The following is a 24,074-nucleotide window of genomic DNA, read 5'->3' on the forward strand; positions in this document are numbered from 1 at the left end:
TTACCACTCACTTTTTTGGGTTACAATATGTGAAATTACCCAAAAACATGGAAGAAATAAAATGTATATTCAGGATGACTGAAGAATCAGAATAGATGTTGGTAGAGAATAGGGTCTCCTCCCCAGAAGAGTCAAAGAAGAAAGTGTTGAAATTTTGGTCTAGTGTTGAAATTTGTGCCTAGTTTGGTTATTACAAAATATAGCTTGTTAATTGAGTTTTTCGTTTACATCGAAGAGGTTTCTGTGCAATTCAGATTATTTTGAATAATGTTGATTAATGTTATTGTATAGGGGATAGTGTTAATTTTGTTAGAGTGTTAGCTAATTAGTACCGGAATTAATAAATAAATGAAAGTTATTTTTTGGGAAGAAAACACAGAATATTGAACCTTTTTTACCAGGGGACACTAAATAGCATAATTATATGATTATTCCCTGAAATGGAAAGAGCTATAACAGTATGATATTATAAGTGACATGTTATTTATTAACTTAACTTTAGTGCTGAAGTGTCATTCGATTTCCATTAAATATGGTTGTGCAAGAATTGAGTTTAATTCAGGTACGATTAGTTATTAATAAGTTTTAATGTTATTTTAAGTTATTCGTAAGTAAGAATAAGGGGGGCTTGCTCTCTACTTTTCATTCTTTATAATGTATGTTTATATTAGTGAAATATGTGGGCTCAAAAGTAGCTATCATTTATAATTTTGTTATATCTTATTTGATATTGAATTATGATCTTTTTCAATTATTTCTCAATATTTATTTGTTAACAGTTTACAATGAGACAAGAACATATTTATGAGGTTCAAAACTGAAGTCTTTAGGTTGGAGACATATATTTCTTCAAAGTCGTAAGAATGCATCTACCAATATCTAAGTACAACTTAGTTAGTTTATAATATTAGAATTTCACATCTGAATACACTTGCGGACTAATACAGCAACTTAATACTTTCTAAAACTTTCGGATGGTTCATGAATTACATATACTGTATCTTTGATTCAGGGACGGAAATGGTCACATATGGCTACACCTCATGTTCTCATCATGTGGAATAATCGTGTTCTCATTTTACCAAATATAGCACACACACACTTACACATACACTCACACACATGCATTTACATATATGTCGTTATGATTTAACTGTGTTTGTATGTACTTGTGGAGGTGTGGGTATGTAAAGGAGAAAGGGTGGAAAGTTCACCTTTCGTGCACAGCATAACTCCACCAGTTGTTATGGGTAAGAGGGATACAAGTTCAAACAACTGTAAGTTATCGCTGATGTGAAAAGTCAACTCTCTTCTAACCGAGGCATGTCACCAACTACCGGGGTCCTAATTTAAAGCATATCTGCTACAGAATTCTAAGCCGGAGAAGTATTCAACTAGTTTCCACAGCGGTAAGACATCTACTTTACAGGTCCATGCCGTTCGAGTTCCAGCGCAGAATGTCGGCGTCAAGGTTAGGGGCTGGACCTATATACTTTCGTACGTCCTGCGCTTCTCCTTTCTGTAAGTTTATACCGTTCCTCTTCACCGCTAATAACGGAAACAGTTAATTGTAATCGATACCTGAACAGATTACCGCCTTCTGCGTCTTAGAAGTTTTTTCTTTTATTCCACTACAACTGCCTTTTAAGTTTCATCGAGCAAAAGCGAATACTTAGAGGTTCCTAGAGAAGTAATTGTTTCGGAGTCTTTCATCCCAGTTTAGTAGAAACATTAACATAAAAATTGTGCACTTCTGGAAAAAAATGAAACTTTCAGGAATACTTCTTTACACCTTGTAACGTGCCACTATGTGCTCCGTCCTGGGCCGCTGGTTATAATAACCAGGACAATTATTAGAATGCGGGATTCGTAATTTCTATATATAATGGCTAAATTTTGTAGGTAAGCATTTAAAAAAATTCATGCAGGATTATCAGGAGGTATTCTATATTTAGAGTGAATTTCAGACTAGAACTAACTTAAATATTACCATTAAACTGCTATTATCTTCATAAATTTAAAAAAATTGTGAAATACTAAGGTTATATGGATAAGTAAAAGTAACTGATTTTCTAGCTTGATAAATTTTATAACAAAGTTCATGAAAAATTATATATGCAATACAGAAAAATATTGAATGAAATAACAACAATTATTAAGCAAAATTGAAAAATTCAAAAAATATATCTGAATTGAATGGTACTATGCTTTCTCTTGAACAAGAATACAACTTTCAAGTATGAATCCAATAAATATGATAAATAAAATACCTCGCAATTTTTATAAATCCAATTATAAATTCAATATATGATCTGCAGGAAAAAAATTAACAATATATATATTGAGAATTATTAAATAATAAAGATTTAACACTCACCCAATTAAATATGCTAAAGTCAACCATCATATACCTCCAAGAGTACGGTTTCGTATAACCTCTGTTAACACGATTATCATATTATCACACCAATTATTGATATTTCCGTGTAGAAAATAGAACTTTCACAAATATAATAGGTTGATATTTTGATAACTATTAACAATTTTCACATAATTCTTGAAATTTAAATCACGATAATTTTCGGCTAAACCACTTCCATGAAACCGTTAAAGATTCACATTAAGCAGAGATAAACCTTGCTCAGTTCGACATATCGTTTCGAATGGCTGTTCAAACTTCCTACAGCTCATTCAAACGTATGTGTTTTCATAGATTTCCGCTAGAGGCGCTCTAGTACCCTGAAGTGTAGGTACTGAAAGCATAACCTTCTAGGATATCATTGACATTAGAACTTTTTTTTTATATATATATATAATGTGATCTCATCACACGTAACAAATATCGCCCTCCCGGCTATAAAAAGTTGGCACAACTTTTTATTTATATTTTAAACCATAATTTTAAAGTATTCTTATTCTAAACTTAATTATGAATAGATAGATTATGTTAATCTTTCTAGGTATCTATTACTATTAACTTCCACCAGCTAATTAATCAACTACTGATTCTAACTAACCATCACTCTCACTCTATTCACTACATACCAAACGAAAAAAATAACTGAACTAAAGAAAAAAAATTCCCCCATAAATTCAATCACACCATCTAACATTCTATTAATCCCAACTACTCTAGTTAGTTAATAAGTATTAGTTATTACTAATAGTCTCTATCTATTCATAAAGTTTTACAAAAATTCATTCTTAATATGTTTCTATATATATATATATATATATATCTTCAGGAGGTAATCATACTCTCTAATTTGAAATTTAATTCCAGTAATAATAACAATATTCATTATACTCATCAAACATAGCACCATCATTATTCCAATCAATCTTCAGCTTCGTTACATCTGGTTGAGCTTCGTTACATACATTCCATAAAATTTTCCATACCGGAATTTGGACTAATACAATTTTTACAAAGATTTTTGGGACATAGATACAAGACATCCAGATCTGGAACACTAACAAAAACATATATTAGAAACACATTAAAATATTTTAAAAACAATTTAATATATTATCTCTACTTAAATAATGTTTCTGACTAGATGGTTATTAAGATTTTTTTTATATAATTCTGACTAGATTAATTTTTTCTACCTTTTTTTTTACTTCAGTTGGGATTCAAGTACACAAACATGCTTAATACATTTAATATGTATGATGCATTTCCTCTCCTTTCTCTATACTTTTTCGTCAAACTAATATGACTCTTACGGATATCTCTGGGATTGTCTACATTAACAACTCTTATGGTATTCCTACCCAGAAAACATTCGATCTCGAATGGTCCACACCATTTCGCACACAAAGATTTTGTTCTTTTATCTTTCATTGATGATAATACCTGTGATTTAATTAATACCTTGTCACCCACATTATAATCATTATCTAGCCGACGTTGATTGTATATTTTCTTTTTACGTTGCCATGCTCTTTCCATGTTATCTAAAGCTCGATTCCATAACTCGGGATCCCTAGGATTCAAGTCCAACATACTTATTTTCCACTTAATATCCAGTGGATTACAAATATTATAATTAAATACTAAATCCATAGGACTGCATTTCGTATCCTCATGGATGGCATTATTGACAGAAAATTCAATTTCCCACAATCCTTTATCCCATGAGCTTTGTTTCTTTCCAAAATATATTCTTAATGAATTTTTTATAGTGGATACGTATTTTTCACTAGGATTTGAAGCCGGGTGATAAGGGGATATACTATTATCCTTAATACCATTTGCAAAAAGAAAATCTTTGAATTTAGCCGATGTAAATATTGAATGATTATCATGACATATGCTAAAAATAAATCCATTTCTACACATTAATTTATATAACTTATTAATCACACTTTGTGACGACAATACCTTAATTGGTTCTAGAAATACTCTTTTAGAAAAGGAATCGACAACTATCAAACAGTAACGTCCTGACTTACTTTCAATTAGTGGTCCTAGTAAATCTACTGCCCAAAGTCCATTAACTACATTCTCATACTTAGATATTAGCTTTCCAGTTGGTTTCCTATTATGGCTCTTATTTAGTTGACATTCTGAACAAGTGGACACGTAATCTTTTATTTCCTTCAATATCCCATTCCATGTAAAACGAGCACAGATCTTAGCTATAGTTTTATTTATACTAGCATGAGAACCTGGCAAAATATTTGAATGAAAGAATTCTATTATACTAGGAACTAATTCCTTGGGCAAACATACTTTGTATGGATTTCTTATAGCTCTTGTTTTCTTACATAATATGCCTTGGATTAATTTATATCCTTCTACTTCCCTTTTTGCTCTTAATTCCCTTATACTATTACCTAATTCAGGGTCCTTTAATTGATGTTCTTTAATTGATATATTCGCAAAAGGCATATTCCAAAGGTTAATTAGACAATAATTATTTACCTGTTCAGAGTGAGAAAGTTCGGTTTCCATTTCCTCAAAATTATTCTGATCATATAACCTTGAAATAAAATCAGCTGTTATATTCATATTAGAGGATATAGATTTTACCTCAAACGTAAAAGCAAATAGTCTGTATAACAATGATCCATAACGTTTAACCCTTTTCATATTCCTCAAGGCATATACAAGTCCAGAATGATCCATTCTTAATTCAAAAGGTTTATGCAAGTAAGTACTAAAACGTTCCATAGTTTCTATAGCTGCTAACATTTCCAGCAAGTAAATCGGCTTATTAAAGTCATGTTTCTTTAAACGTCTACTATAGAATGCTACAGGTACCAAGTTATTATTATCATCATATTGTTGTAGGACTCCCCCTAAACTTTTGAGACTGCTATCCGTATTGACAATAAACTTCTTATTTAAATCGGGTAATTTTAACATTACATGATTGGCAAATAATTCCTTAATATCTTCCAATGCTTTTTGTTGTTCCAGTCCCCAAACAAATTCAGCAGAAGCCGCCCTTAAACGTTCAATGGGTTCCATAACCTCATGGAACTGCGGGACGAACTTTGCATAGTATTGTAAACAACATGATAAAGAAATTAATACTTTTTTTGTCTTTGGAGCAGGTAACTTCCTAATTACTTCTAACCTTGAAGGGTCCATGTACATTTTACCATTTTCAATAATAAAGCCTAAATATGATATCTTATTTGAAAAAAAGGTACATTTCTTTGTTGATAAAGTTAAACCTTTATCTTCCAATAACCTTAAAACTTTTTCCAATAATTGCTTATGGCTTTCTATATTTGAACTTTTGCAAATTAGGTCGTCCATATACCATTGAACCCCTTCATCTTTCAAAGGATACAATAAGTCAGTTAATATTTTAGATAATACATGACTCCCTGCTGCCAAACCAAAAGGCAAGACTTTATATTCATATAAACCCCTATGCGTAAGAAATGCTGTTAGATGTCGGCTTTCCTTTGTTAAAGGTATGGTTAAATATGCTTTCCGTATATCAAGATGGCTAAAGATTTTACCATCAGATAATTCAGACAATATGTCTTCTATCCTTGGTGTGAACTGAGTATTTAAATAAAGATGACGATTCAAATCAGAATAATTAACTATTAATCTCTTTGTTCCGTCGTTATTATTTACTAAAAAACAAGGGAAAGTATAATCACTATTACTTGGTTGTATTAAATCAGCCTTTAACATCTCATCAAGAATTTTATCCATCCCTCTTTGAGAACTCCGTGATAACGGGTAAGCCTTCTTACGAATAGGAGTGTAGTTATTTAACTGGACTATATATTCAAAATCTTTAATTTTACCAACATGTGATGAAAAAACAGAAGGATATTTACTAAATATGTCGTTAACGTACCCTTGTAATTCAGGATTTGCTTCTAATACAACAGGATCCACCCTCAATGGGCTATCCATCTGGTCCGTCTGGATGTTGGGACTGCTATCCAAAGATGGACTAATAGATGTGGCAACACTGCAAAATCCCTGTGCTTGAACGCCCGGATGTCTACCTCCATCCGTATCAACAGTCTGTACTGTGTGCCTTTCCACCAAATCTGAGTCACGCAGGAATAATTTAGAAGTCTTATGGTCTGGTTCACTGTAAAATAGATCACACGAACGAGTATCTCTCGATTTAAACAAGGGGGGTTGATATTTAATGTATAATGTAACTGTATGTCCACTCCTTCCAATGGGAGAAATAATTTATTATTCACTAAATCAATGTTCGCTTTCAAGAGTTTTAGTTCATTTATTCCCAGTATAAATACTGGTTCTAAATTTTCAACTAGGAAAAACTTTAGTCTGTAAACACGATTGATTTTTAAACTTAATGGGTATAACTACGCACTGATCCAGTGTTAACTTTTGTTTATCAACACCTACACCAATGAACTTCTCATTTATTATATTCACTGGGTAGTTCAACTGCCTATTCCATTGAATAAAGCTTTGTCTATTAATTAACGATGCTGTAGAACAAGTATCTAAACCTCCTCTAATAATTTTACCTAAGACAAATGCATCGACAAAAGCCGCAGTCAATGTTCCCAATGAGAAAGTTTTTCTATTTTCACTTTTATTTCCATCAGCACTAATTTTAATCCCATCAATAGTATGTTCGCTTTTATTATTATCTTCTCTTTGTTTATAATTACTAAAAGAATGCAAATCCTCTCTATATAATGATTTGCTATTCTTACTGCTGTTCCCTCTAGAGCCGCCATTGCATGTAAAATTTCCGTAATATTGCTCACGCATTCCTTTTTCACATTGCCCCACATTCACAGGATTCACATTGAACACCATATTCTTTTCTCCCAAATGTTCACTATTATGTTCCCCTCGGGATCGAGTCCGGAACCCCTCCATAGGAGTCTTCATCCGATCATTATATTTCGTACGTGTGTTGTAACCCGCACTACTATTATTGTTTCCACCTTCTAACAAAGTTCTTTCTAAATCTGTTTCTTCCCTTTCTGGAACTTCTGACCTCTCACTTTTAGTCTTTAACCGTGACCGTCGACTATTCCCTGCAAAGCGTCTTTTATCATTGCCATTATTATATCTAAACTGTTTGTTATTATCACCCACACTACTAGGTAATCCATTAGTTTGAACTCCGGTTCCTATAATCTGAGTCGGAGCCCTTAACCGGTCACTATTAGCTGCAGAGCGTCTCTCCGAATTCACATCCATATTCAATTTAACTAACTGTTTATTTAAAAGGTACTGTTTGTTAGAAGCACAGTTTGCAATGCGATGTTGTCCACCACAAAAATAACACTTAATTTTATTTTTCGGATTATCACTTTTTTCCGAATTCCTCACCAGTGCAGTATACATTTCTAAATTACGTTGATGTTTTTCGTATTCCATAATATTACCCATAAGATCATCTATTGACATTGGATAGCTATATCTATAAATTTAAAATTTAATTTGAGGTTGCATCCCCTCCATAATAATATCCAACAATTCACTAGATCTACTATCATTAATAGGTCCGTAACATATTCCATAAGCATCACAAATATTATTAACAAACTCAAGCAAATTTTCTTTAGGTCTTTGTATCACTTTTACATAACGATTTATGAGTTCTCGCCTACCTAAAGGAGTTATTAATCTACGAAACAAATATCCTGATATTTGCAACCAATTATTTGTCATTTCATACAATGATACTAGCTCCTGATTTCAACGACCTTCAGCTTTACTCAAAGCTGCTATCAAAACAGACTCAACCGGGAATATTTTTAATTTAATTATTCTAAGTACCGCAACTAGAAATTGAAATAACTGTATATCGTCTGTTCCATCTGTTCTTGGGATATACTGTATTTTATCATTAAATAAATTACTGGAAACACTTCCATTTAATTTATCAGCCCGTAATTGGAATGGCATAAAACTATTTACCAAACGTTCGTTACCAGCATTCTTTTCTTTTGCCACTATCGAGTCTTTATCTACAAAAGGATTTGTACTACGATTTTCTTCTTTTTCTTTTATGTCAGCTGTTTGCCCCAGGTCAATAAACGGATTTGTGTCTGCTCTGATACAACTAGCACGATCAACAGACATAAGCGGTTGGAACTCGTTATGCAACATTCCACTTTCTGCTAAACTCGCAGTGGTGTTGCTTGCTGTGGACAATGACTCATCCGATTCACTGGGTTTATCAACAGCAGAAATATGTAATGACCTTGACTCCCTTCCGGAATCTAAATACGATAAATCCCATCGTTGACCTACAATCTGCGCTACAACTATTCCAGTATCTCCATTTTCAAATCCATTTAAATATAAACGTGGTTGATTTCTTTCTTCCTTAAATTCCATATTAATTATCAAGCAAACAATAAGAGCTATTCTTATGCAATTTAAATATCGAAAATAATTACTATACCTTACGGTAAGCGACAACCCTTTAACAATCATTGACAGTTTTATCGCTATAGGCTATATATTTTATGTACTCTGAAAATACTGACATTTAATCAATCCTAACTGAACTAATTTTAATATCCTCCTTAACATAATTCAAAATAGATAAAAATATACAGATTGATCCTGAAAAATGTCCATATATTTAATAGCTTACTTAACAACTTTCCCACCTTAGTCAAATTTTGCCAAACAAAACCCGCAATCTTAACATGTATTTTACTTCGTTTTTTGAAGTTAGATTCGAAACGATATGTTTGTAACGTGCCACTATGTGCTCCGTCCTGGGCCGCTGGTTATAATAACCAGGACAATTATTAGAATGCGGGATTCGTAATTTCTATATATAATGGCTAAATTTTGTAGGTAAGCATTTAAAAAATTTCATGCAGGATTATCAGGAGGTATTCTATATTTAGAGTGAATTTCAGACTAGAACTAACTTAAATATTACCATTAAACTGCTATTATCTTCATAAATTTAAAAAAATTGTGAAATACTAAGGTTATATGGATAAGTAAAAGTAACTGATTTTCTAGCTTGATAAATTTTATAACAAAGTTCATGAAAAATTATATATGCAATACAGAAAAATATTGAATGAAATAACAACAATTATTAAGCAAAATTGAAAAATTCAAAAAATATATCTGAATTGAATGGTACTATGCTTTCTCTTGAACAAGAATACAACTTTCAAGTATGAATTCAATAAATATGATAAATAAAATACCTCGCAATTTTTATAAATCCAATTATAAATTCAATATATGATCTGCAGGAAAAAAATTAACAATATATATTGAGAATTATTAAATAATAAAGATTTAACACTCACCCAATTAAATATGCTAAAATCAACCATCATATACCTCCAAGAGTACGGTTTCGTATAACCTCTGTTAACACGATTATCATATTATCAAACCAATTATTGATATTTCCGTGTAGAAAATAGAACTTTCACAAATATAATAGGTTGATATTTTGATAACTATTAACAATTTTCACATAATTCTTGAAATTTAAATCACGATAATTTTCGGCTAAACCACTTCCATGAAACCGTTAAAGATTCACATTAAGCAGAGATAAACCTTGCCCAGTTCGACATATCGTTTCGAATGGCTGTTCAAACTTCCTACAGCTCATTCAAACGTATGTGTTTTCATAGATTTCCGCTAGAGGCGCTCTAGTACCCTGAAGTGTAGGTACTGAAAGCATAACCTTCTAGGATATCATTGACATTAGAACTTTTTTTTATATATATAATGTGATCTCATCACACGTAACTACCTGGCAGAAGAAATCTAGAAGTAGGGCCCAAAGATTTTGGCAGCCATATTTAAAAATTGCCGCTATCTTGGAAATAGGGCCTTTTTCAGAATATCTATTTCAAGTAGCTACTGCTTCGAACTAATCATTTGAATTTCATGGTTAACCCGTAAGTACTATGGACCGTCTCTGAGACCGCTGCTACTTTTCGTATCATTATATTTTCCACAGTCTCACTACTACAAGTGTATCTTTTCGTCTACCCTCCTCTTTAGTAAATGTTTACATATTGTGAAGTTCATGTTATAATTGATCCCCTGTGCGCGGCGCTGGAGGGGTCGAGCGGTCTCACAGACGTACTATAGTAGTTACGTGAGTATTTTGCTGTTCAGTTGTCTTTCTTTATCTATTGATTATTAGCTGTTTTGTGTCTTACAGTGTGGCACGTCTTGCACTACACATCAAATAATGACCCAGAGATTGGAAAACTTGAAATAATCATATTTTGTAACATGAGTAAAGGCGGAGTGGATACTGGAGACAACAATTGTACAGATTGTACATGAGGTCGTCGAAAGGGACGATAGCCATTGACAATTTTCTTTTTGATGGTGTATATTGCGTGTAGTGTCAATGCGTATGTCTTGCATCAAGTTTACGCTAAGTCCGCAGTGATGACAAGACTTGATTTCATGAAAACGTTGGCAAAACGACTTGTTAGGCCTCACATAGAACGTAAATTGTTCATCGGACATCTGCCATGAGAGCTGAGTTTTTCAATCAAGAGCATATTACAGATTAAAAGTGAGTTTCCCAACATCGCGCACAAGGAGTTGAAGAGGAAAACATAGTCTTCTCTCCACTGAGTTGTAAGAGGAAAGCAAAGATATTCGTGTCAGCGGTAGGGGTATCGATTTCCTTGCAGTGCAGAAAAAAAGATATAAGTGCCTACCTGAAGAAAGTGCATGCTGTCAGAAAAGTTTGTGCGGTACTTTGTTTACCGGAGAAACGTATTTTCTTTACTCTCGCAATCATATAAGAACTAAAAATAAGTTTTATTCATTACCTTTTTACTACAAAAAATGTAACAGTACAACTATAACAGTACTTTCTTGTAAGTTTAAAAAAGCTAAAATTCCATGTTTTGTCACCGTTCTTATTGTATTTTTATTCTCAGTGCATCTATAAGAACAGTGTGTTTTAAATTAGTGTTATTTTGACTACGTAGAAACAGAGAGAAAAATGGAATATTTCAACAATTACAATTTTAGAATAACAGTGAAAGCATTGTTACAATTTTTGACTATGTTATTTTTCTCATTGTTTTAAAAATATAAAGCTTTTTTACATCGTGAAATTACTCTTTTATTTTTCTATAAGGAACTAAAATATGTAGGAGAGCACTTTAAAAAATATGCAATAAAACTACTATTCAGAAAGTGTGAAAAAAATGCGGTCTGACAGACCATTCTATAGTAGTTACGTGATTATTTTCGTCCATAGTACTTAATATTAAAACGTCATTCTTTTCAAAATAAAACAGGCTTTTAAATGCAATATGGTGCATGTCCATATGACATACAAGGAAAGGAAAATTTTGAGGAAATCGGGAATTTTTCTTTAAAAAAATATCCTTTTTGACAGTTTTGAGCCCCCTAGAGCGGCCCCAGGAGAGAGTAAGCGACCGTAATGTATCCTGAAATAATACATAGGGGCTATGGTAATCTCTATGCCAAATACAATGGGGATATCCTATATAATGACATGAGGAAAAATCATTTCCTAAACGTGTTTGAAAGTAGAAAATTTATACTAATAGGAAAACTTGCGATCTAAAATTTCTGGATAAAATTAATATTCCAACGAATTTCATGGCAAGCTCGCCATTGTCTTTAAAATGATACAATTTCTGATCTACAATACTGTCCGTGCCTCTGTTACGTATGCGAAAAGGGAAATTTGGGGGAATTCGGGAAATATATCTGAAAATCCTTCTCTAAAGGGTTATGCTCTTTACAGCGGTCCTGGGTGAGAGTGTTTGACCTTAAAGTACCCTGGGTAATGCATTGTGGTATTGGTACTATTTCTGCCAAATTCCATTTCGATATCATGCATAGTTACTTGTGACAAATAATTTCCCATTATTGTTTGCAAGGACAAAATATAACTTTCTAGCAATACTTTATGAATGAACTCTGACGTTATTAATCCCATTGTCGAGGGACAAAGAAAACCACTCCGTTGTGTTCACGGAATACATCCATACAACTAGCAGCATCGAGACCACCCATTTCCACTTAATTTGTTAGAAATTGAACATCTACGATAAATTAAGGAATTTATATCAAACTGCATCATACTACTAGGGCAAGGTGTGCACATTAGGTGACATTATTTGCCCTGTTTATCTTGAGAAAACAATCTTATACTCAATATAATAATGAGCATGAAGAAAAGTATTATACTTGTGAGTCCAACCAAGAGAAAAATCCCAATTGGGGATGAGAAGCGCAAGACATGATACTTACCTCTTTTCAAAATTATATATTGGGTGTCAGCAGCGACGTTTTGATCTTGACATTTTTAGCCATGAAAGCAAGCCGTTTTCACCTTCTTTGTCAGCCTGTGAGCGCCTTCTAAAATCTAAGAAATCTGATCTTCAGTGTTTCAGAAATGTGTATGACTATCCCATTGACAAATCTTCAGCATCATGTCCCATACTGGATGGCCCAGCCGTAGTTCACATGATACATCCTGGAGATGCCAAGACTTTTGATAAGTTTGCAGAGAGATTTGCCAATATAGTTTTTCACGAATGGGATTGTGTAAACATTGACATTGTCTGGGATGACTACAAACCTGACAGTTTGAAAGATGAGACAAGGATGTTTAGAGGTAATGGTTTAAGACGAAAAGTTTGTAGAATATGCCTATGCCTAGAAATTTGAAGTACTTTTTATCAATGGTGAAAACAAGAAAGGGCTCTTCAATCTACTTGCAACTCAACTCGTATCTCGAGTCGGAAAGAAATGGTGACTACGAAAGGAGAAGCGATATTAAGCAAAATACCATTATGTACCCATGAAGATCTTCTTCCACGCAGTCAAGAGGAAGTGGACACAAGAAGTTTGCTTCATGCCAAGGAGCGTGTAAAGCTGGACACAAATGTATCATCATTCGGATAGTGGACAGTGATGTTGTGGTGCTTTCTTTGTTAACATTTAATCAATTACTAGCAAGCTACTTTTGGACTGCATTTGGCACTGGAAAGAATTCAGAGTACATACAAAATAATCTACTATTTACCAAGCTTGGAGTCGAAAAAAGCTACTTCCCTTCCATTTTTTCAATGAATTGTCGGGTTGCGACACAACTTCCTCGTTTGCTGGTTATGAAAACGCAGCTTGGCAAACACACAGAAATCTCCCGGAGGTGACACAGAAATTCCAGATTTTGTCCCAATCACCTGTAGAAATTGAGATGTTTATGGAAGAAGTTAAAACTGTTTTTTATATATGATAAGTCATCATGTCATAGCACAGTTAGTGAATGTAGGAAAGATCTCTTTACAAAGAAAGGACATTCCATGGAAAGAATACCATCAACAAAAGTAGCTTTATTTCAACATGCCTTGCGTGCTTATCAACGTGGCGATTGTTGGGGACAGTGTTTGATTAAACAACCTACCTTACGTGATCTACGCCTTTGGGGTTTGCACAGAAATAAAACTGGGAGCTGAGAGCCAACATGCACAACTCTTCGTGAAGCAGCTCGTGCATATAGGAAATTACTAAGTTGTTCTTGCAAAAAGTGTAACACTACTAGTTGCAAGTGCAAACGTTCACTGATGCGGTGTACAATGCTTTGCAAGTATACTGACTGTAAAAATGAAAGTGAACAATTCGAGCTTCCTACTTTTTTGACAGTAGTGGTGATGATTTTGACAACGCTGAGACTAACATTTAGTGTGGTTTGTTACACGATATTAGTTCTACCTTTATTTTAAAAATAATTTAAACTCTAATACTTCTTTCTGTTTTCTTTCTAGCGTGTCAGGTAGGAGCAAGGGTGTTTGTTGTTTCAAAGTAAAAACAAATGAAGTACAATAATGCAAAATTAATAAATGAAGTACGAACAATTGAAGTGTTATAAATAATTTTCCTTTATGTTTCCAGGTTTTAAAATAACGATGTCAAAAGGAAAAGATCACCCCAATGCACAATTGCATAATTAAGAGAATTGGAAATTATTTTTCACTACGTTACTATATAAAGTATTGGAATAGTATTTGGCAGAAACATTACCAATACCACAATGTATTATTCAGGGTACATTAAGGTCGCGTACTCTCACCCGGGACCGCTCTAAAGAGCATAATCCTTTAGAGAAGGATTTCAGATATATTCCCGATTTCCCTTTTCCCAAACGTCACAGAGGCATGGACAGTATTGCAGTTGAGAAATTATATCATTTTAAAGACAATGACATACTAGCCATGAAATTCCTTGGAATAATTATTTTATCCAGAAATTTTAGATCGCAATTTTCCCTATTAGTATAAATTTTCTATTTTCAAACACGATTAGGAAATAATTTAACCTCATGTCATTATATAGGGTATCCCAATGCTGTTTGGCATAGAGACTACCATAACCCCTATGTATTATTTCAAGGTACAATAGGGTCACGTACTCTATCCTGGGGACGCTCTAGAGGGGCTCCAACTTACAAAAGGGATATTTTTTAAAGAAAATATTTCGGATTTCCTCCACATTTCCCTTTCCTTGTATATGCCTCATCCAGACATACAAGTTCCTCATATAGACATGCACCATATTGCATTTAAAAGCCTGTTTTATTTTGAAAAGAATGACGTACTAACCATGAAATTCGGATGAATAGTGTTGAAGCAGAAGCTACTTGAATTAGATATTCTGAATAATGGCTGTACTTTCCAAGATGGCGGCCATTATCCAATATGGCTGCCAAAATCTTTAGGCCATACCTCTAGATTTCTTCTGCCAGGTGCAAAGAAGTATTCCTGAAAGTTTTTTTTTCAGTCACATTTTTTTCCAGAAGTGCATAATTCTCATAAAATTGACCAGTTAACCTCCGCACTAGTTTTATCAACTCTGAACTTCACTCAGCACCATAATTTTTATCTACTTCATCTTCATTCTATGACGCTGTATACATAGATGTAAAATGGTTTCCAGACGAATCATTTGAAACGTTGCTTCTCTCTTGCTAGGCATTGACTTTTAGCACGAATTTTGTTGCACCTCTTATACGTCCATTTCGACATTTTTTGATTAGATCTTTCACACGTAGACGACCTATAAACTTTTGTATCCGAACATTACTTATGTAATGATATCTGTTGCCTACATTGTTTTAACCAATATTGTTTATTTTCTAAGCAGTCACTAGTTTTTATCGGCATATGTGCAGCTGTGTCAGTCTGCTCCACAACACTGTCTAAATCCGCTACTCGTAGGAAGGTTTTCAGGTGATCAGCAGTTGTCTACTTGTAAAGACGACTTTGCTAGGAAGTCAAGGCCTCCCATGTTTTGCAGGCATGATGTCCGAGCGTTGTAAGGCAAGCTGACTTACCGTTTATGATTGAAGTTACCCAGATTCCTAGAAGAAATTCACACAGGCTACCGAATCCCACGGCTTGACTTCTGCTGGACAGAGTAGCAAATTATATCTTAATTTTATTATATATATTGTTGAGTATATATTCGAACTTTCATTGTGCTAACATATCGTACGATACGATCTGCGTTTCTACTTAATTTGCTTCCCAGATTTGGTCAATTAGGTAGGCGCTTGCTTATTTTAATATTACATAATCTTTATGTAAGGAAGTTCATAACTATCTTCCTCGCTAAGGTGCTACGACGATCATACTCTAAAACAGTTTCTGCCCACCTAATAGTATTTATTAAAAATTAATACTAAATACCTAATAGTATTTAGTAGTAATTTTGTATCTTGTGTGTTACTAATCGTTCCTTACACAATCTCTGTGATTGTTTCCGTGTAAACAAACTTGGTATTCTTTGAAATGCACTGAATTATCAAACAATATAATTTCTAGTATGTCAAGTTTGATATCTCTGAACACAAACAAATAACCAACAAATGTAAACGAAAGACTAAATTGTTCTTTCCAACAATTATTTCCTATTATTCTACGAAAATATAACTTTTGTAAAATCATTTGTAAAGTTACTTTTGTAAAATTAAAAACTTTTGTAAAATTACCTGAAAGTCCAGTGAAGGGACTGATAGCTTGGAAGTTTCAGTGAATCAAGTGTAAGTTTTGGCAGTATGTCATATATAGCATATTTTATATCTTTTAGTTGGCGACGTATATCCAAACGAAATCTAGTGAAGAGAAACGTATTTTGTTCTCAGTACAGACAAAAAAGCAAAACTTAAATTAAAAGTATGAAATCAATGCATTATATCTCACAAAAAAAGTACGAGAAGAAATTACACCTTTAAAAGTAGATTCTATGTTATTCTCTAACACAAACCTTTTGTTAAGCATTTAGTAACTACAGTTGTCAGTAAGAAATTACTATATGCGCTTTTGAATGAAAAAAATCCTTCATCGGCCTTACGTATGTAACTCTTTGTGTTTTTGTGTCTAACCAAAAAGCATTTAAACAATAAATTTGTCACTTTAAAGATCCATAAAGTTGTTCTAAAACTGCAATATAATCTATTCTTATAAGTACACAAGGTTTGTTGTAATAGTAATTTTATTTAGCAATTTTACTTAAATGGACTTTGTTTGCAGCCTGAATTAAAATTCTAATTCATATACTCATATTTATGTCACCAACATTACAAACCGAATCATATTCATACTTAGAAATATCAACGATATCAAAGTAATATTTATAGTAGAACGCTAGTTTCTGTTTTACAAGTTTGTCGTAGAGTTTATAAGGATTGCTTGCAAGCGGAAACCTGAAGTACTGTACCCACAAAGAACACTACCCTACGTAAAAAAAACCTACTGAATTCATACTAGAACGCATAAACTTCACGTAGAAATGTAGACGACACTCATGTTCATGGGCTTTCTGTGAATTCTCAACATCTATTTGTGTGAACTACTTTACAATATTATTTACAATATATATGTTGACAATATTATTTCAACGTCGTTTTGTTTTGTTAATGAAGCACAATCGTGAATTGTTAAGATTAGTCCATGAAATGTACATAACTGATACAACTGAAGCGTTTAGACGATAATGGTGTTATGTTACATTCTTTTGAAATGTTGAATTCTGGCGGTTTATGAACGTGTTATGTCTTAGTCATGCAACGTAACACATTATTTAGTGGGTTCTCGTCTGAGGGCAGATATTTGGAGACGATGAAGCCGGCATCTTAATGGACAACGTATCGAAATCCAATTTTCCCGTTAATCTATAACACCTTTATCCTCTAAGCGCTTCGAATGGTAGAGTTTTGTAAGTAGCGGAAAATGTGATTAGTTCTCAGATCAACTAAAGTGTTTTGAATCCACGAATTATCACTTAAATAAACTTATAAACAGATAAAATACCACATTAATTATAACAAAATAATTCTAATTGGCTGATTATTAAATATAATAAACTGGTATTTCAAACTCCAAACCCCAAATTTGTGTTATATAAGGTCAGAGGAACGAATAAATAATAAAATTGAATTATTATAAAATGATTGGTGAAATGGTCATATGGGTAGAAACGTCAGAACATCAGGAAAACTCACAGACACGATGTTGTCTAACAAAAACTCACATGTCCTGTAATCGAACCAGGGAACACTCGCACCAGAGATGAGTGCTCCACCACTGTTCCACCGTGTTCCCTTATCACTGTACTAACATTTCGGATATGTCATGACGGAACAATCTACATAATATTCTGTCCCAATGAGTACGGCAAGATAAGGTAAACGTATCTACACTAACAAAATTTAAAGTTAGGAGCAACATTCTTGTAATTTTTGCTATTATGCTTTTTCCTCAGAATATAGACATGAGAAAATGTAGTACACAATATATTGCCAAGCTTTAATCTCTTGCATATTAAGCATCACATACTAAACATTACTGATACTTAGAAGTAATGAAATATCCATTATGAAATATTCGTATGCGGAGAACATTATTTTGTGTAAGACTGTTAAAAAGAAGAGGTGGATAATTGAAAGTAATAACGCATGTAATACATAATAAATTACTGTTAATAATATCTGTTTTTCAGGCTCGAAACATTTCGGGCGACAGCTAACTATGTAGACTGGAAATACGAGTCTTAAGCCTAAATAATTTAACTTCAAAATATGTAGGCAAATTTGTATATGCCTACAAATTATATTTGTATTATTATGATCTCTTGTTCCGGAAAATAGCTCCTTAGTTAGAAGAAAATTTTACGAGTGCAACGCTTCTTCATTATTCTCTTTCAGCAGTCTGATAATCTGTACTACTAGATTCTCTTTGTTCGCTATAATATAGTTTTCTTTACGTTCAAATCGCCGCTATGACGAAGAAAGTATTTCCCTTGTGGAAACATAGTAAAATGTTATACAATACAACTTGTCATAACAAAAGGATGAGAATAATTGTAGCAATAGTGTGAATGATCACTTTCTAATTTGTACAGGAAATGCTAGAAAGAAAATGAAGAATGTTGGAAGATACGATTTATTTTAAAATAATAAAGCTTTTTCTTTGGTAAAAGTAGCAGATATTGCTACTTTCTAGTCGTAATATGATAGCATAGAGGTAAGGTGCGTGCATAATATGTATACGGAAAAAGTCTCAATGCGTACCATTAAGAGTGGTAAAAACGTAGAGTCGCCAACAGAACATGAACATTCAAAGTACTAGGAGTCAAGGTTGAGAATACGGAAAATCTATGATTGCAACTATAATACGTTAGCCAAGATATTTTTAACCTGGATTTTTTGTTTTTAACACGTTGTATATATGTATATAAAATAAGCAATTTACGTATTTTTGTTACAATGTAAAACCATTCCCTGAAGCTATGAGTACAGCTTGGAGCGGGGATTCAAGAGGGATCCATGCCAAGGCCATTTGTTTGTGTTTACGTGACGGAAGCAGTATAGTTCCTTATTGTTTGAAGCTTTGTATATCATTATCAGTAAGTAAGAATTACTTTCCTAGTATTTTTATATATGCATCATTGAAGACTAATTCTACAAGACAGAATCGTATGGTTTAATTTTTGAGCAAAAAGAGAATGTTTAATTCAAGTTTGAACTTGACACCAGATAAGCTATATTTTCATAAACATGCCTGGTACATCACAAATCCGAGGCCATATATCCACATCATTATGTTTAAAATTTACGAATATGTAAAAAAACAAAGGGTGTTTAAAATAGGTGATTTTAATTCTAAAATTGTGGAATTGATCAAATAATATCAACCGTTTTATCTCCATGCTCGCAAGATGTCTAATGTTAAGAAAACGAGATACTTTTCTAGTTCACAGCCCTTTTAGAATACAAATAAGAGCAGGAAGAAATGGGAAGTATAAGATATTACTTACGATATCCTACGATACAAAGGCTTAGCCTGATTAACTAAAGAGATTGCTTTTGCATTTAACATAGGAAGCTTACGAACCTGGAAACCAAAAGTTAGGTGCTATTCAAATATTGCAAAATTCTAGATTGAAAACCACCTGCATACAACATTTTTCTTGTTTCCAGTTTTAGTACCATTACTCATACAGAATTGGCCTATGACCCCAGACTTTTGATACATAGAGTATATGGTAGAATTACGATGCACAACACAGAAAGGTTTAGTTGTCATATTCCATGCAAGTCTATTAGAGTTTATTCATTCTATATGCATATTATATATTTTATTTTATTTGTGCCGTGTTTCTATTAACATCTAATTAAGGAAGTAAAGAGAATTATTACCTCTGTCTACGATTTTTGACATCTGAGAAAACTGCATTCTGTACATGAATTACACGTACGTTCAGGATATGTTCTTGATGGTTACGCACTTTGAATCTTCTTTGTGTGTGGACATTTGCTCCAGTCGGATCATTCTCATTCAATGGATATTGAGTATTCACTTTATTTATCTTCTTCTTGCGACAAATCTGACAGAAAATAAACTGAATCCCTTGAAATACGAAGAAATAAATGTATTCAATGACTGAGATTAAAGTGCATCCAAAAAACAGAGAGCCGACACCACCAAAAGACACTGGAATAACAAATAGAAATGGACATAGATAAGTGTATTTATTACTATAGTATTCCCGATTTTATTGTAAACAATTTGAATTAGCTATGGACGAATAAGTATAATGCACAGTATGGCTTCTTTTCTTCCAAACATATTGTAGCTGTAGATTACTTTACTTTTACTTAAAATTTGAAGAGAAAAATGTACCCAAACTATAATTCAAATTGTATCGAAACAACGCTTCAACTCACTTCGATGACTTCAAACGTAACTTGCATGTGAACTACAGTGAATAAAATACTTAAATAATAAATACATCTTATATTAACGTTCTACAACCATTTCAACGTCTATACCAACACCAAATCTGTGTTTAACAAAGCAAATAATCTTACAAAAATACATTGACTTACACACTATAGTTTGGACCATTCTGTGCATGCACGATTGTATTCAAACATAATAAGACTTTAACGGAAGAAGAAAGCCTAAATTATAGAACGCACATGCAAGTCTGCCAGAGAACATTTGCGTTTCGATGTTGGTTTCATTGACAGAAGCCCATAGCACAAAACGTTTAACAGTCAGTACATTTGCTGACGTCTGACATAATATATCACATACCATGCAATATACTTTCGAAATAATGAATCATTTCCCACCGTACCGTCCATATACACAAAAAATTCCCAGATAATACAGTGCCGAATCTTCATATATGTCAGAGCCCTGAGTTCCAAAGTACCTAGGTATTCAATAAAATCTATATTATCTCATATAACATTGAATGGAAAATCCAAATTTCTCATATACTACAAAACTCAATAACGTCGATGAGTATCTCAATACACAGAACGCTGTATGTCGTATACCCAGTTGAATATCAACATTTAACTACGTTCCTTACACAGAAAATGAAAATATATTACTTTCACCCACATTAATAATACGAAATTTCATACATGTATTGAGCTTAAAATTGCATCCAGGAAACGCCACCAAATTAGAGTATCTCAAAAGTGATTTTTGGTTTATCATTAGGTCATATTGAATAATGAAAGTTTCTCCTATATGGTTGGCAAAACCAGCTATCCATTCTCGTTGGGAAATCAACCGAAAGCCTTTTCCTAGTAACGATAATTAGGCAAATCGTATTCCTGTGTTATACGTTCAAATTAGTATTTGAAAATACATAGTGCGGCGTGCGGATTGTTTCAAACAAAATCACAATGTTGATCTAAAACGCTTCAGTTTTCTTATATTGACCTAGGTGTATTCCAATTAATCAAAGCTTTGTGTTAGCAGATATGAACTTCAAAGATCAGATATAGGTATTTCTATATTTCTGGCTTCTTACCTATCAATCTTTAGAAAGTTCTATCTTGTCCACAGGCTTAAGGAGATTGTACAAGTTTAATTACCTAAGATGAACGGTTTTAGAGATTTACTCTACCAAGGTGAGGTGAGCATCGATCCCGGTCAACTAGAACAAGAATGAAACAGGCAAGAAAAAACTTTTGTCAAACAGCGGATGCAACTGCGAAAGCAACTCAGAAGACTACAAGTCACCCGAACACAATTTCCATAGTGTCAAATAGACTGCACGGGGCGGTTTCTTTGCCAATGTCGACAATGTATTCAATTGACTCTAAAATATCAGCGGCACAGTTTGTGTTGGTTGTAAGAAAATCAGGACTGAATGCTCTAGGTGCTCTTTCTTGATGAAAGCAGATTCAGTCTGTACCCTATATACTAATTCTGGACATACACTAATCTGGCTACAGGTGAGGACTTGCAATTAGCTCGAAATCATTGCTGGAAATGTCGACTGTATTTTCAAACTATCTCTTAATGCCAGTTTACTAAATTGTTGGTGAAACGGCCGATAGTTCAGAACGGGTCTATGTTTTGTATGTAGTAAGTATGTTCATTTTTATATAGTGTATTTCCAATCAAAGGAACCTAACTTTTACCCAAATGTTGAGAAAATATCCTGACAAGATACGTTTTGAAACTAAAGCTAAGGGAGTGGCGCTTTGATACCAAAACTTCTGGACAAGTGACATTTTGTTCAAACTACATTAGTAGTAGATTTTTCAGTAAAATTTCATTTAGTTTGCCATTTCAAAATGTTATTAGAAAAATATTATATATATATATATATATATATATATATATTTAGCCAATTAAACATTTATTATAGAAATATATTCGTAATAACAATTACGAGTTTACTGGTGTATTGCAGATTTTATTTAAGACGTATGTTTATTTTGGAATTTAAAATGCTATTATACAACTGTATATTATGTCAATAACGAATTTTATTATAAACATTCTTTTAATTTCCAATTATAAATATTTTTAAAGAAAAATTAGAAATATCGGAATATAAGCTTCTTAATATTATTATAGCATTGGAATTTCAGTTCAGTAGATTCGTGATTATCGGAGATAATTGAGTTCGTCTCTAGCTGGGTATATAAGAACTGAGAGAATACAATGATCAGGTGTCACTGGATGCAATAGGAGGTACTGTAAAAAAACAATTGTTTACTACAGCTAACTGAAAATTTTAGAAAAGTTATTTTTACATGGGCATAATACCATACAAAACTTGCTTTTGAAAAATCAGTGGATGTTCTCTCGGACATCTCCGGTACTGTCATTGATTCTAGGATCTTATAGCGATATATGATGACAGACAGCTAAGCCCAATAATAGGGACTCGGTTAACCGGGATTCATATAATTGTGAATACATTATACTATGTAAACACAAGGACATCAATGTAAGATCCAGGAAAATATTAGGAAGGAGCAATGTCAACTGTAATATTTAAATTACCCCCACGTATTGAGATAATTATACATCATCAACATGAGGATATGTGCATAATCATTTGAATCATTCTCGACGTTCTGGCTGCCAATAATCGAATAAAAATTAAGGCTTGATTGTTTGAAAAATATGTTACAAAACAATGCTTGAGAGGTGTCAGGACGTGCTCCCCATGTTCTAACTGGAACACCATTCCGAATCTACGTAAGGGTTTTTTTTTTTTTTTTTTTTTTGTTTCTAACACACTCTTCTGGACCATGTTTGTGTCAGTGTTTCCTTCTCAATATAATGGATCCAGTTGAAACATGTCCACCAACAACAATTAATCTTTTAACTGTTCAAAATTTGAATTTCCATGTATTTCCCTTCTTCATATTTTCGGACCTTCGTCAAACATCTTGACTACTTTGCTACGGTTAAACCTACGCAGAACCCTTTAACATATTTTGAAGCTGTGCCATTACTTCACGCACATCAAGTTCAGGCTTCATCATAATGGAGCAGAATCAGAAGAAATATAGGTTTGCCCTGGAATAGCATATATTAAATAAGTCCTCGTTACGTTAGGAACAACTCTTTCGTTCACCTGTATTGATCTGCAAGGATTTGATTTTTTACATGGCTTTAAACGATGGTGAAAAACTACTGCTGCAATATGCCATGATTCTTTGTTGTGTCTGCTTCTGCCCAGTAGCATATAATCACTTTGTCTGTCGGTTTTCTTTTGAATAGATCCCTTCGCAGATTATGGCGATAAACGTGAGCAACTGTCTCCT

General features: G+C 33.2%; 1 protein-coding gene across 1 annotated transcript in view; it reads right to left on the minus strand.

Annotated features, from left to right (window-relative positions):
• Positions 1–24,074, minus strand: part of LOC145685919 (uncharacterized) — a 203,004-nt gene that overhangs the window by 116,618 nt on the left and 62,312 nt on the right. Inside the window, exons 7-8 of the mRNA XM_081758687.1 lie at positions 20,181–20,475; positions 16,473–16,595 (exon numbers count right to left, since the gene is read on the minus strand). Of these exons, the coding sequence (XP_081614813.1) occupies positions 16,473–16,595; positions 20,181–20,475 (418 nt within the window). The remainder of the gene's footprint in view (positions 1–16,472; positions 16,596–20,180; positions 20,476–24,074) is intronic.

Source organism: Thermobia domestica, chromosome 5 (assembly GCF_964235325.1).
Source record: "Thermobia domestica chromosome 5, izTheDome1.hap1.1, whole genome shotgun sequence".
NCBI classification, from domain to species: Eukaryota; Metazoa; Arthropoda; class Insecta; order Zygentoma; family Lepismatidae; genus Thermobia; species Thermobia domestica.